This window comes from Plectropomus leopardus, chromosome 16, assembly GCF_008729295.1.
Source record: "Plectropomus leopardus isolate mb chromosome 16, YSFRI_Pleo_2.0, whole genome shotgun sequence".
NCBI lineage: Eukaryota > Metazoa > Chordata > Actinopteri > Perciformes > Serranidae > Plectropomus > Plectropomus leopardus.
Window position 1 is genome coordinate 28772926 of NC_056478.1, and position 12986 is coordinate 28785911.

Consider the following 12986-nt stretch of genomic DNA (forward strand, 5'->3'; position numbering starts at 1 on the left):
CCTGGACTGCAGACTGGACACAGCGAATCGCCATGAGGAAGGAAGTCGTTAAAGTGCAGGGCAGTCCAACCCCAGCCTAGTCATTCAAGGTAGCCAGAGTCACTTGAGGTCTCTGGGCAGCTCCTGCGCTGTGGTCACGGGCTGTTGCGTTCATGTGAGCCACATCTGAGAACTATCAGCAGCTTTACACGGCAGACAGCTCAGAGTCTCCTTAAAACAAAGATGTTTCAAAAAAGATAAACACATTCTTCTCGTACAAATGAAAAGTTAGACCCAAAGTTGGACCCAAGTGAGGCTCTATGAGGGGGTTGACTGATGTATTGTTCAACTGTGGTTGAGATCTGAGTCAAAGAGGATTATATTACCTCGCCATTATGACAGCAGTAATGTATCCCGTTGACTTCCTACACAGCAACAATGATAGGAAAACTCTTATTGTATTGAAAAAAATCATGAATGAAGGGAGAGTTCTGAAAGTTTGGAGTTCTAATATTCCTACCAAAAAAAAACGGTCCAGTGTGGAGGATTTAAGGGGATATATATTTTCTGGAATGGAATATAAAAAGAAATCGCCAAGTGAAACATAACCACTGATAACAGCGGCTAGCTTATGTTAGCAAACAATAAATAGCCTATTGCTGTGTACATCATTACAGAGTCCCCTTCACTTACCTCTTATTTCCTTGTGCTTCACTGTTACATTTTTCTACAAAATGTTGGCTTAATAATGATAATAATAGTAATAATACATTAACACTATCAAACTTAAGTTAAATATTGCTCTGTAACTTTCATCAGTGTGTCAGTTCACTGAATATATAACTCTTCATTGCCTTACCTTTTTTACATTTTACACAAAGTTTTTAGCACTTGTCTTTTTTTAGCAAAGGTACATGGTCTTACAGTCATGGCCTAAATTTCAGCTCTTTTGCTATGACTTCCCAGCAGAATCACGTGACAGGTCAGTAAGGAAACCAGAGCATCTAAAGAGAATCTATCTAGCATTCTTACCTCATTCTGTCTCCTCCTCTCTTTGCGTCTCTCAGAGCTCCAGCTCCTGGTTGCAGTGTAGGCGTTGTGCTCATTTTAGCGTATCGTCTGACCATAGTGGTGAAAGTATTGATCTCAGAGTGAGTGGGAAGAATGAGGAAGAATCCTGATACATCAGCACTTTGTTTGTTTGCTACTTTTCAGGCAAAACATGAAACAGTGTGAACGTGTGACAGGAAGTGCACAGGCCTGTAATATCAGCTCCGCTCACCTTGCATAATGCCAGAGAACCTTTGCTCTACTCTAGATATGATGTGGCTGTGGTCAGAGTCCAATCTGCCATTCATAATGTTAGCTGGGGAGCTGTTTATGGGTTTTAGTCATATGCAGTAGTGATAATAGTATACACATAGAAGATGTCAGATAAAATCCAGTAACTGAAGCCTTTTTCAAGTGATGTTCCCCTTTCATCCTTCGGCACTGTGGGTAATTTATGAAAGCAATATGACAGAAATTCTCAGTGTTAGTGTTTTTGAAATGATGAAATGGAATGCAAACACATGCCATTAAGTTTAAGTGCATCTGAATGGGAGTGGATGTGGGCATAGAAGGAAAAAAAAAAATTAAAGTGCGTATTTTCTGCGCACTGCATGATGTATGAAAGCAGATTTATTCAAGTTTAACATTAAGGGGTTGTTTGCCCATTCATATGATAAGGGCGTTGAATATAAACATGTACTCAAAGGGATGGTTCAGATTTTTTGAATTGGGGTTGTATGAGGTACTTGTCTAAGTCATTTTATCACAAACAGTAGATGTCAGATAGCACACCCCCAGTTTGGAGAACCAGGCTGGAGTCTGGCGTGCAAGTTAAGCATTGCACTGCTGTGGATGGGGGCCAGCAACAAAACAAATTTTAGCCACCTTAAAGAAGCACAGCTTAAAAAAAATCAATACCAGTATACCAAGTATACACAAATTGAGAGTATTTTTCCAGCTTTAACTATCCATCAGACAGCCTGTTTCAACAGATAAGACGCTAACGGCTTCAGTTCCCCATTTACATGTGATTGCTTAGCTTCTATGTCAGACTGCAGCCTGCACCTCCAAATTGGCTTCATGCCGACTGACATCTACTGTATGTAATACACTGTCTGTGGATAAGTAACTCATACAACCCCACTTCAAAAACTCTGAACTATCCCTTTAAGTTACCAAAGAGCTCCTTATTTTCTAGCCTACAGATTAAGTAGAGGCAGATTTGTTTAAAATTGAGCAAGAGGAGTGCTGATTGCTCAAGAATTCTATTTTGAAAACTATATTTAACTAACTCGATACATTCACTAAAAAAATGTAGTGTCAAGCTAATGAGATACAGTGCCTCTTCATTACGCCCCAAATCGCCCCTGGAGCTTACGCTGCATCACTCCGGAGTGCTGAGTGGAGCGGGACAAATATAGAGTCCAAACAGATATTTTTGTGCTCTTTTTTTTGCATCTGCAGAAAGGAGGATAGTGTGTGTGTGTGTGTGTTTGTGTGTGTGTGTGTGTGTGTGAGTGTGTGTGTGAGAGAGAGAGAGAGATCAGGATGGAGTGGAGATCCCCAGGATGCTGTTGCAGCTGAGTTACAGGATACCGTACAGTAAACGGGCCCTCAGGGCCATCTGGGGCACAGACAGAACTCTATTCCTTTGCAGGGCCTTGCATCCTGTGGTAGTCCTGAAAGAACTGAGACATTTAGCATCGTGGTAATCTGCGAGATTCTTGTTGTGTTGATTTTGGCTACGTCGCTGCAGCTTGGCAGCTAGTGCTGCGATGTTTTTCAAATTCCCAGAAATAACTTGGCAATCAAACAGTGTGTCCAGTTCTGTAAGTTTGGTGTTGTGTTGTTTTTTGGGTTTTACTGTTGATGAAGTTTGACACTTTGTTCTAATTAACTACACATTGCTTCTTGTGCGTGTTCCAAACAAACTGCAGTTGCTGTTGCCAGTAAAGTAACAAGCATCAGATGATATTTCCAGGAAATCTCTACATGACACTGAATGCATTTTACACTAATAAAGCTTTTTATGAACCTAGAACAGGTTGATATTATCTTTGAAAGCTGGAAAAATCTGTTGGATTTCTTGCAAAAACATGGGGAGAAGGCCATGAGCAGTTTAGCAAGACATGGCCCAAAAATTAGCGAAAACATTATAATACAACACAACACGCTCGCTCGCAGTTAAACCTTTTAAGACTGGGTGCTGAATACTCAAAGAGAATATCAATGCAGTCAAAATCATTGCTGTCTTGTTTCTGATTCCAACAATTAACGAGAAATCAGCAAAAAGTCGACCCAAATAAGTGCTGAAAATTTAAAACATTTTTTTAAGTATATATGTTTTCTGTAATTTAATATTAGATATTTATATAATTGAAAGAATTATTAAAATAAATATTGTACAAATATTCGAATATAATGATTATAATTTTCCAGACTTTTTTCTTCTTTTTTGTAATTTTCCCCTTTTAAAAAAACATTATCGTGTTCCTTTATCTAATTTTCTGCAATATATGGGACATTTTTTTTGCCAGGTTGCTCACTGTCTTTTTCTCTGTGTTTTTGAAAGAAATCAAACCAATATGCTGAGGTTCAGCTTGTAAAAGGTGTCTGAACACAGCACACGCAAACAGATGCTGATCCAGGTTTCAGCGGGTTAATAACACCCATCTATTTATCTTAAAATGTTGCAGATTATAACTTTAACCCCCGGGGACACAACAGTAACTACTGCATTTCTGCACATTATCTTTATTAAGATCTGACTGAGGACATGAGTGTGTGATGCTTCTTTATAATCACATTAACAAGCATGTGAGATGTAACAGGGTTAATTACAGAGATAGCATGAAACACGAATGTGCAGGATTCTAAACCTCATATTACAAGATAAGATCTCATTTTCGTTTGGATAAGATAAGGGAACGGTATTACACAGACCTGAGCTGGAGGTGTTGAGCAGTCATTTTCAAAAATGCCTTCAGTTTTTAAAGCAAACTGACAGAGGAAATATCCCTGTAGATAGCCCCAGGGCCTGTGTGAAAGAGCTTTTGTGGGAATGAAGTGAGTGTTAAAGCCTGAGAGCAGGTCAACAGACTGCAGGTGAGAGCAGATCACAGTGCCCTCCACCAGTCCAGGTCATCCATCCAACTTTCCCACCCTGCTGCAGGCTGCCAGCTGCACAGCCTCACACACACTGGACAAATGTCTTACTTAACCTTTCCTTACATGTAGATTCAAACTGATTTTTTTCTTTTAAAAATCATTTATTGGCATCTTCGCCAAGAGAAAGGATGACATGCAGCAAAGGGGCATGAGCTGGAAGTACCCACTGCGGCACTTAATAACTTAATAATGTGTTGTTATAAAGCAACATTTTTGAGAAATACATTTATTTGCTTTGTTTCTCTGAGTAAGATAAGAAAACTGGTATCAGTATATGTTGGGTAAAGGGACAGTTCACCTTGAAATTTAAAAATACATATTTTTCTTCTTACCTGTAGTTCTATTTATCACATCATGGTTTTGGTGTGAGTTGCTAAGTGTTGGAGATATCGGCTGTAGAGATGCCTGCCTTCTCTCTAATACAATGGTGCTAGATGGCACGCGGCTTGTGGTGCTAAAGTGCCAAAAAAAATATATTCAAAAAACTCAACAGCAATGTCTCTTTCCTGAAATCATGACCTGGTTGCTATAATTGAGACAGTCCAAAGACTTTGTGGTGAGCAGTTTTATGTTGGAACTATTTCTTTCTGAACTGCTAGTATGCTTGAACTATTCCTCTACAGACAGCAATTTATTTATCAGCTCAGTACTTTTGTGTATGTGTCAGTTGCTCTCAGCATCAACTATTGCCACATATGGGTTAACACTGGAGTAAGCTGATGGCCTGTTGTGTGTCATAAAGATGCCAAAGGGTGTGACAAAACACCATGGGGATGAGATGAGGCTGATTGGACTCTGGCTTAAAAACAAGAAAATCACCTTTATTTAAACTCAAAAATATAATTGAGGGCCCTGATCAGAATAATGCTAAGTGTAAAGATAAAAAACAACAACAGTGAAATGCAGGTGATAAAAGGTACAAGATGAAAAGAACAAGTAAAATAAGAACATGCAAGATACAAAATACAAAAGCAGATCCGCTAAAACAAGTATAATATTCATGTGTCAGTAATAAAAACAGTTTTAAAAAGGTGCCAACAGAAGTTAAGTGGTCAGAAATCATAGATAATATTGACAAAATGTATTCAAAATGTCAAGCTGCTCTGTAGAAAAAGGTCAATTCTACTTTTTTTGTTCATATGTTTCTTTTTTATGTTTTTGTTGAAAAAATTTGGTAGTAGTTTTTCCTCCTAGATTTTTTTATAGTTCATTCCTCCTTTAGTAATATGACTATAACCAAGGCAACGTTGCTAAAAAGGAGTTCAATAGGACAAAAAAAGATGAGCACTCAGACATCAGACAGAAGCTGGACACAGCGGATGAAAGTAAGACCTTGAGCTGAAAGAGAACACGTACTGAATGAACAAAAAATCAGCAGGTTAAAATGATCGTCTCGCCCTTTTGACTGAATGTTTCACTTGTCCCACATAAATAGTATTTTAAGCCTGAATTTGAGACCTTGAAGCATCCATTATTTTTTAATAGTGCAGGCTTTATGGCCGAGGCCCGGCACAGCACTGCCCCTGTTCTCAGATGAGCCCTACTTTTCACTCCGTACCCCATTTGCAGCATAATGACCCAGAGAAAGAGAGTGACTGCGTGTTGGGAGGAGGAATGAAGAGAGAGAAATGTAAATCCAGAACAGTTGGGTGTGAATTTATGACCACCGCTGAAGCGTACTCTGTCATCCCAGCAGCCTCACTGCTGAACTGGGTCTCGCGGTGAAGCGGCTAAATTTAGCCGTCCCCTGCGAACCAGTGACTGGTGGATGAGGGGGAGAAAGAAACCATCACAAGGTCGCTGCGTCTCCTTCCCCTTGTTTTTCTAGTCCGGGTTTGGCCGTTAGACTCTGTAGTGGGATGGCTCATCTCTGTTTGAGCTATCTGATCACATAAGCCATCGGATCACAAACAGAGTCATCTCCTCGTCTTTAGATGAAGGAGGCAGCTCGTTCTGATGCTTTATAGCTTCCCCCACGCCTCTCTTTGAGGCTGGAGTTGCCATGCCCCGGCAAAGTATCGAGAGCCGAGTGTGGCCTTGAAAGCTCGTGTCATTATTTATTCATGTGTCTGCATGCAGATGTCGAGCTGAGATGAGAAATAGGGCTCCTGGCGGCTCAGAGGGCTGCACTCCTAATGAGGAAACTCAAGCCATTTTCCCTCTCAGGGATAGATTGACATCTAGATTTGCTCTTCAGCGAGGGGTAATTTCGATTCTGTCATGAGTAGGCACCTTGCTTTATCCCCCTGAGCTCGACGCTTACGCCAGGTGACGCCTCAGCCACCGCTGTGTACCGTCTGGTGGAGGCAGAGCTGCACCTCTGCGGCAGCCTGTAGTCATCTGAGCGGTTAACGGTCTCTGGGGAGCATCTGGCCCCGGCTCGAGCCGCCAGGTACAGTAGCAGCGTTTGCTCCTCTTTCTCCTCTCTTCCTCCTTTGTTTGACTTCCTGCGCTCCTCAGAGGCAACTGTGGGGAAGGGAAAGGGAGAGGAGAAAGAGAGCTGCAGCTCGTCTCATCTCTGCCAAGCTCTCCGGCTGTCTTCCTCTGGCTCTTTGTTGTGCCTCCGCTGCTTCTCTCGCCGCCTAAAGCTACAGATCCCTGGTGCACACAGATACCGCTGGGGTGGATCTGCCTGTGATGTGCTTATCATAAGGTTTGCCATCACCTGAGGGAGAGACAGGCCGACTTATTGTTGCTCTCCAAACTGAGAAAAAAGAGAATAAACACATCCCACCCTGATATGTTGTCATATCAGCGAAGAAATACCACACGGCTTTCTGATTGTGCTTCACGCCACCAAATCACTGCTGCATTTATTCCACTAATTCTTTTGTTCTGCAGAATGAAAAGACTGCTGCAGATTTTCATGCCCCCAGAAATCACCTGACATTGATTTGGATCAGGTTGACAAGTCACCCCCCCCCACCCCCCCACACACCCAAATCTGTCACGCTGGCATCTTTCCAGGTGCTAAGGGACAGATGGAGAGGGGCGCTTTTCTTGGATCACCTTTTCCCCTCTGCTTGAGAATGTGCTACATGTTAAATATAAGGCGGAGAGAGACGAAGGCTCACCGTGTCCTGATCGGTGAGGCGTGCGAGGCAGTGCTCTTTTGCCATCTTGTGGACAGATGTAGTAACTGTCTCAGAATAAGTAGACAAAAATGATACATTGGCTCACCTTGTAAATTCTCCTGTACGTACCTGGTAAATTAAGCCATAATCCTTCATTAATTCTCCCTCATGAAATCACACAGGAGGTGTTTAGTAAGCAAAGTCAGAGGTATATTTGTTTTTGCTTGTTTTGAAATTTAGATGTAAGTCATGTAAAAGTGAGTTAAAGTATTGAATCCGGTGTGAGCCACAAAAATAATCGCATGTCCAAAGTGCATGTAATTGAGATGTAAATCATGTATAAGTAACTATGGCTCAAAAAATGTGGAGTCCAGTGTGTGCCAAAGAAATAAACATAGACTTCCGAAGCACTAAATTAAAATAATAAATTGATAAATGTAAAAAATCAAGTCAACTTTTATGCAAGGGGAGGAGACCATTTAGAAATGGGTTTAAAGGGACTTTGGCTCAAAAAGTGTGGAGTCAGATGTGTGCCACAAAAACAAACATAGACTTCCAATGTGTTAAAATAAACTAAAAAATGTAAATTAAAAAATAGATAAGTTAGATGTTTTTGTTGTTGTTTGTTTGGAAATTGAAATTTGAATCATGTAACAGCGTCTGCGGCCCCAAAGTATGGAGTGGCATGGGCGTGCAAAAAAAAAAAGCACTCTAGAGTGCTTTATGAAAATAAATGTAAAATTTTACAATTATTATTTTTTTTAAATGTCTAAACTGATATTTTAAAGAGCAACTTAAAACTAAACCCTCTCATATGACTTAGTAAACTTTTGTTTGCCACAGAACTTGCTGTATTTTTTGTAATAATTTAACTTCCATTGGAAAAATCTCAGTGGATTTTGTAAATCGTACGGGGGCGATGCTAACTTCGGGGTTTGCCTACAAAAAAACGTCTGTCCTGCGGCACTCTATTCTTCAGGGTCATGTTTGTTTTCTAAGAAACATGATGCAAATCACCTCTCCTCATTGTGGAGAGCTTTTCTGTATCTCCTGATAATAAGTCACTGGTGAGTGAAATGCGAGTCATTCCGCTGCAAAATGCAAAACAAGTTTGTAAAATTGATTCATTAGTTGTTTCCCTCTTTACACTACTGGTTATATAATTTGGGAGAAAAAACAAATGCTGGTGTATTTAAGGCAAATTTAGAGAGAAAATAACAGAAGCCTCTCTGGAAAACCCACTATGTGCAATTTCTGTGCATTTGAACAATAAAGCCTCCTGAGGCTGTTAAAACCTGAAACAGTGCCAAAAACACTATCAAGTAAATAACCAGAGTGGCAGCTAGTATGTGAAGGCGGTACAGTGGCAGAAGTTGCTCTTCTAATTGTGGATTTATCAACTCAAAGTTGAACTTAGCGTTTTGTGCATAATAGGCAGTTGTTTTCCACGTTATTTAATGCTCAATAATACCTAAAAATGCATCTGTCTTATACATTATGTCTGGTCTTTTTTTTTCCTTTTCCAGGTGAAGCTGCCTTTCCCTGTAGATCAAATCACAAATCTTCCACGGAATGACTTCCAAATGTTGGTGAAAATGCACAAACTGACCTCGGAGCAGCTCGAGTTTATTCATGACGTGAGGCGGCGGAGTAAGAACCGCATTGCAGCGCAGCGGTGCCGCAAGAGGAAGCTCGACTGCATCCTAAACCTGGAGTGTGAGATCAGAAAACTGGTATGTTGACTTTCCACCAGTATGACTTTTTAGACTATTTTGGACAACACACTATGCTGTGACATTTTCATGACAGTTTGAGTGACATCATATATTGTGACTTTTTTATGGAAATTTAGACAACATGATATGATGTTTTTTCGGACTTTGTATAACACATTATACTACTGTGTTTGACTGTGACTTTTTTTATGCTGTTTTGGATAACATACTATATTGACTTTTTATGCTATTTTGGAAAACATGCTGTAGTATATCTTTATGTTATTTTGGACAAAATGCTGAATTATGACTTTTGTTGCTGTCTGCGATGACAAAATATGCTATGACTTTTTTGTGCTATTTTGGGTGACATAGTGTACTGTGACTTTCATACGCTATCTTGGAAGACATGTTATACGATGTTTTTATGCTATTGTGGAGTCCATGAAAAACTATAACTAGTTTTGCTGTTGTGGATGACACACTATACTATGACTTTTTAATCTAATTTTGATGACATATCACAGTATAGATTTTTTCATTCTATTCTGAATAATATACTATATTTTTTTATGTAATTTTCCATGAAAAACTACAGAATGAACTTTTTATGCCATTTTGGGGGACATATCATTGTATGAGTTTTTTATAATACTTTGAATGAAATACTATATTGTGACTTTTGAATTGTTTTTTATGACATACTTTTGTACAACTTTTTTTGTACTATTTCGGATGACATATACTATGACTTTTTTATGCTGTTTTGGACAACATACATATACTATGATTTTTTTATGGTAGATTGGATGACATATTACACCATGAATTTTTGATTCTATTTTTAATTACATGTTATACTATCACTGCTTTTTTGACCATTTTTATTCTGACTTCTTAATGTTATTTTAGATGAAATGTTTGTTTTTCCACATGGATGGTGGTGTGTTTCCCGATAGCAATTTCCCGATAGCTGTATTTAAACAAAACCAATCTTACTATGTATCAAAAAGGTCCATATGCAGGGAGTCTCTCCATAATGTAAGTAATAAAAAAACGACCAAGCCTTTCAGTGGCAAAAACAAGCACTTTAATTAGCTGGAAATCGACTCTGCAGAAATCCTCCTTGTGGTTCCATCGCAGAATGCAACAGTCTTGCTTGACCAATTTCAAACATTGTTGACTCCATGAGTCACATAAGACAGGTTTCCATTAAAGATTTGCACAAAATTGTTGTTATTGTTATTGATATTTTTGAAATATCCAAAAAACACAATTGCAAGATGACAGCATTTCAATTGAGTTATGTTATGTGACTTCTCTGGCGATAACATTCCAAGAATCACGGTGATGGATGTTCAGAACATCAGCAGCTTTATTTCTATTGCAGCCACCACACTAGCCATCATTATTTCTAATTGAAGGCAACGTAGGCGTGTTATGCGAGTGATAATGGAAAGGCGAGCCCCTTAACTTTTGGCTCAAGAGTTATGAGGTGCAATAATACCTTATAGCGCCTGCTGCATCATGAGGGAGCCAGTTCCTACTGACAAGCACACAGCCATAGCATCATGTGACCTAGAAAAGCTAGAAATGTTTCCATTGCAGTTGTGTGAAATATTGTTTTTTCAGTTCGCCTGAAATACCAGCTCATGTGAGCATAAAAACCTTTTTGCGATAAATGGGAGTTGAAATTGACGTGTCTCCGTTATGCATATTTTATATTCGCAATTTCAATTAGTGCCTCTTTAGGGTTAATGGAAACCCGCCTTTTGACACAATATTAGGGAAAAAAAGGGTCCAGGTTGAAAAATACGTAAATTACTCTCTAAAACAACAGTCAGGTGCTCATATGAACATTGGAGCAGGATTTACAAGACACCATCTTAATGTGCCTCTAGTGTAAGTTCTGAGGGACAAAATTCAGAAACATGAGTTCTGTCCACCTCTGCTCGCATTAAGTAGGAACTTCGACAACAGAATACGTTTTGGTAATATAGAATAAAGTGAAACTCATACTGAGTTTGTGTATTTGTGCAGGTGTGTGAGAAGGAGAAGCTGCTGACTGAGAGGAACCAGCTGAAGGCATGCATGGGAGAGCTGTGGGAGAACTTCTCCTGTCTGTCCCAGGAGGTGTGCAGGGACGTCCAGCTGAGCCCTGAACAGGTCCAGTCTTTACACCACTACTGCCCCGTGCTGCGGCCTGCCAACTCGACTGCCAGCATCAACGCTGCCCACGAGCCCAAGCCTGTCCCGAGCCCCGCCGCCACCACCAACACCACCACCAACATCACCACCACCAGCATCGACCTCACCGCCCACTCAGGCTCCGCCACACCGGAGCCCAGCTTCCACGGCTCGCCCGGCCCCTCGGAGAGCGAGCCCGACTCGGCCATCAGGAACGGGGCGGACAAAGATACGGACGCCAGCTTGTACGCAAAGTCCGCGGAGAAATCCAACCAGACGGTAACAGTGGATTTTTGCCAGGAAATGACTGACAAATGTACAACTGACGAGCAGCCGAGGAAGGACTGCACTAACTAGTGGTAGTTTTCTGTGTTGTTGTTTTTGGATGTTTTTTTATTATTTAATTTTACTCTTCTGACAAACCCTCTCTCGGGGGTTGCTGAGACGGTCAGCCTCTGCCAGTGTTCACTGAAAAACAAGCTTTGTTTGTATTTATGTCTTTTTGTGCTGTCTTTTTTTTTTTTTTTGTTGAACGGTTGACACTAAAGTTGTCTTAACAGCAGCAATACTGTTCTCCAGGTATTCTCCTCTTACCATGACAGAGTGGGAACTTCTCACCAAACCCTTACAATGGTGCTAAACCCGCCCCGACAGCAACCTCTACGGTGAAGACTCCGTTCTTCACACATCATAACTCAAAGTCGAACCTCATCGGACCTAAACAGCAGCTCTCTTTGTCTCTCTGTGTACCGACAGTATCTCTGTTCCTGCCTTTGCTCTTCTTCTCTTTTTTTCCCACTCTGTCTCTATCAATCTCTACCTCTTTCTGTCTCTCTCGCTCTCTCTTTTTCTCTCTCTGTTTGTGGTTCTTCTCTCGCTATATCTCAGTGGCCCTTTTCGTCACGGCAATTCAAACTCAGGAAAAGGAAAAAAAAATCCTCTGAATGTTCAACAGAATTCATGGAAAAATGAGAACACAGCTTCTGTACACGAGGAAGTTGCGATGCAGTCAGACTGTAAAATGTTCATATGCAAAAATGTCTTCAAGCGTCTGGCATTTGTATTTCTGTACAGGAGAACTTTGTACAGGCTGTAACTGAAAACATTCCTCCTTTGCCTTCCTCAGCACTGAATTGAAAGGAAAGAAAAAGGTTTTTCTCGCAAATGGCTATTTTTTATTTCCCACTCATCAGCAATACCATTGTATTTGGATGTTGTGACGGTGACTTTCAAAGTGCTTGTTTGGGCAGAAATGTACATAGTATGGAGCATGATGACTGTAACAGTGATTTTTGTACAGGTAGAGGCTTAGATGATTCTTTTTTCACCGGGGTTATATCAAGCACCTTTTTGCTAAGGGAAAAATCTTTGCTTTGCTGTTTCCTGTCCTGCCTAACGAATGCTCGCCGTCACGGTGGGGCGTTCCTAAACTCAGGAAATCAGCTCGATAACATGTAAACATACACACGCAGTACACACAGACACGTCGACACGTCAAATTTTGAGCCCCATGCATGTATAAAAGTTTGACATTCGAGATTTTGAACGCGATGCTCCTCTCCACCTTCGACTCCTCTTTAAATGTGAAAAAAAAGGGTTCTGCCTTGTGTTTTTTGGAGGTTATTTCTTATCAGTATTTGAAGATGCTATTTGTGTACACTCTCGCTTTGAGTTTCTTCAGCCGTTTAATGTTAGGATACAGCCCACAAAAAAAGATAAATAAAGGCAGGTGTTTTTATTTTAAATTAGTCCCAATTTAAATAGACACAACTTGACAAAAAGAAAAAAAAAGACTTAAATTAGGCACCTTGTT

General features: G+C 40.4%; 1 protein-coding gene across 1 annotated transcript in view; it reads left to right on the forward strand.

Moving 5' to 3' along the window:
- bach2b (BTB and CNC homology 1, basic leucine zipper transcription factor 2b) overlaps positions 1 to 12399 on the forward strand; it is a 118635-nt gene extending 106236 nt beyond the window's left edge. Inside the window, exons 5-6 of the mRNA XM_042504051.1 lie at positions 8798 to 9004; positions 11027 to 12399. Of these exons, the coding sequence (XP_042359985.1) occupies positions 8798 to 9004; positions 11027 to 11530 (711 nt within the window). The 3' untranslated portion in view covers positions 11531 to 12399. The remainder of the gene's footprint in view (positions 1 to 8797; positions 9005 to 11026) is intronic.
- The last annotated feature ends 587 nt before the right edge of the window (positions 12400 to 12986 follow it).